General features: G+C 39.9%; 1 protein-coding gene across 2 annotated transcripts in view; it reads right to left on the bottom strand.

The window, feature by feature from the left end:
• Nucleotides 1–4,263: 4,263 nt before the first annotated feature.
• The window catches only part of EFHB (EF-hand domain family member B), a 43,682-nt gene continuing 41,945 nt past the window's right edge, over nucleotides 4,264–6,000 (bottom strand). The window contains exon 13 of one of the 2 annotated variants that reach the window (XM_070433336.1): nucleotides 4,264–4,589. In XM_070433336.1, the coding sequence (XP_070289437.1) occupies nucleotides 4,416–4,589 (174 nt within the window). In that variant the 3' untranslated portion in view covers nucleotides 4,264–4,415. The remainder of the gene's footprint in view (nucleotides 4,590–6,000) is intronic. The other variant, XM_070433337.1, reaches the window with a different exon arrangement.

Here is a 6,000-nt window from a genome sequence, read left to right as displayed (position 1 = left end):
AAAAGTAGACAACATGCAAGAACAGGTAATATATGCAGAGAGATAAAAACTCAACAGCAACAAATAAAAGGAAATGAGAGAAATCCAAAGCACCGTAAAAAGCACCGTAACAAAGAGGAGGCCCGCCTTTGATAGGCTCATCAATAGACTTGACATGGCAGAGGGGACAACATCAGTGCGCTTCAAGACAGGCCAACAGAAACTTCCCAAACTAAAAGGAAAAGGAAAAGGAAAAGGACAAAACACCCAAGAGCTGAGGGGCAATTTCCACCTCAAAAAGCCAAACATGCACCCAGCTGGCATGGCTCAGAGGTTGGGCATAGACCTATGAACCAGGAGATCACTGTTTTATTCCTGGTCAGGGCACATTCCCGAGTTGTGGGCTCAATCCCCAGGGTGGGGTGTACAGGAGGCAGCTGATCAATGGTTCTCTCTCATCATTGATGTTTCTATCCCTCTCTCCCTCTCCCTTCCTCTCTGAAATCAATTTAAAAAGAAAAAACAAAACAGCCAAACATGCATAATATGAATCCCAGGAAGAAAAGGAAAGGAGGGAGAAAGAGGGAGGGAGGGAGGAAAGTCATCAATATAAACTCATGTTTAGTTTAATGTAGATACAGATGCTTACACATGGAAATATTTGTAAATATGTGTAGATACACGTTAATATACACATGTATATTTGCTTGCTCCATCAGCTGAGAGGACAGAGAAGCAAAGACACCCCAGTAGCAACTAGCACACTAACCACTGTGCTGTACATCTGAAACTAATATAATATTGAATGTCAATTGTAATTAAAAAATAAAATTTTAACTGACAAATCTCAATTGATGGACATTCTACCAAAGACCTGACCAGCACTCCTCGAAACTGTCAAAATCATCAGAGTCGAGTCAAGTCTGAGAAGCGGTAGCAGCCAAGAGTAGCCTGAGGAAACATGACAATTAAATGGAATGTGATATCTTGGATAGGCTCCTGGGACAGAAAACGGATATTAGGTTAAAACTAAGGAAATTCTAATAAAGTATGGACTTCAGTTCATAATAGTGTATGTGTATTGGTTCATTAATTGTAACCAATGCACCTTACTAATGCAAGAAGGTAATAACAGAGGAGACAAGGTGTGTGGGGACTATGCTCCTAATTTTTCTGTAAACCTAAAACTGTTCTAAAAAGTTTACTTTTATAAATAAAGTGAATGTTACCAAAAGAGAACATGTGCAGTGAGCAGAAGTACAAATAGTAAAAGCCCTGGCTGGTTTGGCTCAGTGGATAGAGCGTGGGCCTGCGGACTGAAGGGTCCTGAGTTCAATTCCAGTTGAGAGCACATGCCCCGGTTGAGGGCTCGATCCTCAGTAGGGGGCATGCAGGAGGCAGCCAATCAATGATTCAATGATTCTCTTTCATCATTGATGTTTCTTATCTTCCTCTCCTTCTCCCTTCCTCTCTGAAATCAATAAAGATATATTTAAAGAAAAAGAGAAGAATTAGAGTTGGTCTTCAACATCAACTTTACATTTCTTTTTTTTAAAAGTCGTATAGGCAACAGGAGGATGGAGATCTGTGGAAAGTATAGTTGCACAATTGCCAGAAACCTTAAAACTTTGTTGCTCCAAGTGTGAACCACAATCAGCAGTATCCTCTTGAAGCTTTAAAAATGCAGAATTCCAGGCCCCACCCTGACTTGCTGAATACAAATCTGCATTTTAACAAGAGGTACTGGTGCTTGATATGCACATTAAAATTTAAAAGGCACTAGCTTAATGGCTATCAAATATAAATTGCTTAGTCATCCTATCTCCCCAAAGCACCCCACAGCAGAATTCTTCTACCTATAAATCTCAAGAATTCAACTTTTCTAATAGGTATATTTATTACAAAAGTTGATGAACTTACCAAGGATTTTAATTGTGGAAATATCTCTAACAGGACAAAGTACAGGCTGGAGCCCTGCCCAAAGATATTCTTAGTTTTTAATCTAAATTCTGTGCTAGTTAACCACCCCTCTAAAAGCTTAGAGAGTTGGGATGGGGAGTGCCTTTTTATTTTTTTAAATATAGTTTTATTGATTTCAGAGAGGAAAGTATGTAGAGGGGGAGAGAGATAGAAACACCAATGATGAGAGAGAATCATTGATTCGAGCCCACAACCTAGGCATGTGCCCTGACTGGGAATCAAACTGTGACCTCGGAGTTCACAGGTCAGCGCTCAACCATGCCAGCCAGGCTGGGGAGTGCCTTTTAAAAACACATGTGTGTATCAGTTCAAGGTACTGATATAAATGAGTTCACTCCAACAGAGAGAGAAAAAGGCTCTTCCTCTGCCCAGGTAACGGTGTGTTCACCTCTATCTACAGAGGAAAATCAGGCAGAGTAATTACAGGTGGAATAAGGACTATAAGCTCCAGATTCCTCTCAGGAAACATTTCTGAGTCTAAATGCACTTTTTAATTAGCTTTTCCAATAGCGTCATGCTAATTGGCTAATTTGGAAATGATATGAGACTCCATGTGCTCTAAAGAAAATCTGTTTGTTGATACATTTATTTGCACCTGAGACTGTCTTATTGCTGGCAGGACAGATATTATTAAAATAGAATCACCTGCTTGTTTTAACCAGATTTTTTAAAAAAATGAACACATATGAATTGGCTTATCCCTAGGGTTTCAGGAGGAAGTATTAACATTTTGAGTGATGAGAAATTGCCACTTGGATGGGAAATAAATGAGCTTTAAATAGGTCCCATTATTTTTTTACAAGGTTATTATTATAAATGTTTCATAATAGAAGAAATGCCCTTCATGTCTATCCTCATTGTTGGTTTATAATTGGGGTGCTAACCTCTAACTAGCCCAGCTCTTCACACCAAGCCTCAGTGAGTTTTCATAAGTGATTTTTCCATAAAATAAAATTAACTTTTATTGGACTACAAATTTCCAATAAGTTTCTCGGTTTGTTAGCTATACTGTGAAGAAAATGTATGAAGTTTATTAGCTTGGGTTAGGAAATAGTGGCTTTTTAAAGTTTTTATGTGATTAATATATTTCACTATTAATAAGACTGTCCTGAACATTATAGAAACATGATTTAGGTGAGAGCATGGTGACGTATTGGGATATTTATATCTCACCTAAATATTTCATATTTGCTTTTCTTGTTCCATGGAGATGATACTTTGTAATCCAAGCAAAACTCCCCTCTAGGTTACTACTTAAAGTGTTCCTTTCCAGCCTATTTAGTGCCACTAAATAATAAAAGAAATACTGCATGGATCACCCTGGATTTCAGAAAGTGCAGTGATAAATTGTCTCCTCCCAGTAACTTAACTTGAGCAGGCTGCAGCTATTCTGCATTGTGGGCTAAGCCTCACTGCTAGGTTTGGAAATGCTGGGGTGCCCCCTACCGTTGTAAATTAGGAGGCTGTTCCACTCAGAAAACAGGATTCTTCCCCAAATGTCACTCACTTAAGCAAAGTTCAGGTAAGCAATGGTTAGTCACAAGGATGGATGGATGGATGGATGGATGGATGGAAGGAATCATGGATGTGTTTGCTATAAAGGACATTAGTATGATAGAGGATTATTGGAGAAATTTGAAAAAATGTCTGTAGATTGAATAATAATGCCTTAGCAATAGTAATTTTCTGATTTTGAAAACTGCACTATGGTTGGTAACAGAATATCCTTGTTTACAGGAAATACACAGCGGAGTGTTTACAAGTAAAGTATGCATGTGTGGATTGGTGGGTTGGTGGGTGGGTAGATGGATGGATGAATGGATGGAGTTAAAGAAAACAGAGCTGGCCCTAGCCAGCCTGGCTCAGTGGATAGAGCTTCGGCCTGCAAACTGAAGAGTCCTGGGTTCGATTCCGGTCAGAGGCACATGCCTGGGTTTTGGGCAACATCCCCAGTAGGAGGCGTGCAAGAGGTAGCCAATCAATGATTCTCTCTAGTTATTGATGTTTCGCTCTCTCTCTCCCTTCCCCTTCTTCTCTGAAATCAATAAATAGTTTTTAAAACTTAAAAAAAAAGACACCTAAAGAAAAGATTAACAAAATGTGGAAGGCAACATTTTGTGAACCTGACATCACAAACCAGAGTTTGAATTTCAGGTAACCAACTAAAAAGAATAGACTTCTTAGGCATAGTAAACATTACAAACTTCTAATATCATTCTGAACTACACTTTTGGTGACTTTCCAAGCTCTTGCTTGTCAAGTTCTTTGGCGCTTTATAAAAACAATAAATTTTTAAAACCCAAATCTAATTTATTAGCAATGCATACAGGCATATGAGTCCTAACACAGTGATTACTGAATTATCATATAATAGCTAAAACCAGAACATTCTGAACATTTCAGGTGAACATAGATTTAACAATTTCCTTTATTTAAATGGATGAACTCCCAAAATATCACATGGTTGTTTTACATTTAGCCCGTTCTGCATGTTGTAGCTCATCTAGAACATTTCTAATGGTCTCAATACAGACTTCTCCTCTGTGATGTTTTTTTGATGCAAGATTCCATACATTTTCAAATTCTTCATCAGAAAGCTTGACACCAATCTTACATAATATATCTGCAATCTAGAAGAAAACATTACAAGTCAAACCAAGATTTATATAAATTTGTATTTTTATAATATGTTTGTAACATATAAGACTATGAATATTTATCCAAAAAAAGGTATGTGGGGAGACAGAGGGTAATTTGTGAGTTGAGTGTGTGTGTGTGTGTGTGTGTGTGTGTGTATCTATATATATAAAAGTCTAAGCGACCAAATGACTGCTCAACCGGTCGCTATGACACACACTGACCACCAGGGTGCAGACACTCAATGCAGGAGCTGCCCCTTGGTAGTCAGTGCACTCCCACAGCAGGAGCACCACTCAGCTGACCGACGGGTGCCAGATGTCAGGCTCACAGCTGGCGAGCACAGCTACGGCAGCATGAGCCTCTCCCGCCTCCATGGCAGTGCTACCAAGCAGCAGCAGCAGGCGCAGCAGGGACCGGGATGAGGGGTCCCCGATTGCAAGAGGACACAGGCCAGGCTGAGGGACCCCCCACCGGTGCACAAATCCATGCACGGGCCTCTAGTTACATATAATAAGCACACTTTGCTTATTAATCATCTCTCTGAAGTGGTAATTATTAAAAGAGATGAAGGGAGAGGAAAAATATGCTGTTCATGTCCCAGAGAAAGTATAAGAAAGGAAAGATAAGAACTGGTAGTGAAAAGAAATGTTAGAATGAGGAGAGGTAATAAAAGACTTGAGGGGGAAAAAACATTTACTCTAAAGCATACAGAAAAAAAAAAAAAAAAGCAAAGAGGGAAATGAAAGAAAGGTTAGACAGGGAATAGGAAAGCCAAAGAAACAGAATAGCTGCAGAATACATCTATTAAACAGAATCTGAACAAGAATTAAAAGATCCCCTGGAAATGATGTGCCCTTGTGGGAAATTAACAGTATAATCAAATACACTTGAAACTCAGAACCACAGCTCTGTGGGCAGCTGCAGCCATACAGCAAAAACACCTTAAGGTCCCAAAGCACAGCTGCTGTTCTTCCGCACCCAGTGGCAAGTAAAGAATGTCCCTGCAGAGTGACTCATGACGTGGGCATCTCAGATCTCCTCTCCGGCCCCTTTGCCAGTCCTCCGGAGGCATTCCCCCTCGTTCAGCATCCCATCATGGTGTACTGATCAATCAATAGAATACTTTTACAGAAACCTACATCTAGTCCCAAGTTAAGCCCAACCAGGCCTTTGGTTCTTACTTTTTATCTAGTATTGTGAGATAAAGGATGACTTCCTAGCTAAAAGAATTTTAGGCTACATAAAACAAGCAGGAGATTTTTGTGAGCTTTTTTTTGGGAGGGGGGGAGGCGGGGGGCCTGTGGGGGGAGGTTGTGGAACCCTGACCTTCTATTTCACAGGCCCTTTGGAGTGACTGAAGGAAGTGAAAACATAGCCCAGGAATGTCTCTTCTCTAACTCA

The sequence above is a fragment of the Myotis yumanensis genome, unplaced genomic scaffold, assembly GCF_028538775.1.
Source record: "Myotis yumanensis isolate MYYU_CA2020_CCGP unplaced genomic scaffold, mMyoYum1.0.hap1 SCAF_14, whole genome shotgun sequence".
NCBI lineage: Eukaryota > Metazoa > Chordata > Mammalia > Chiroptera > Vespertilionidae > Myotis > Myotis yumanensis.
The sequence above is the reverse complement of the archived record's forward strand: the minus strand, read 5'-3'. Positions and strand labels throughout refer to the sequence as shown.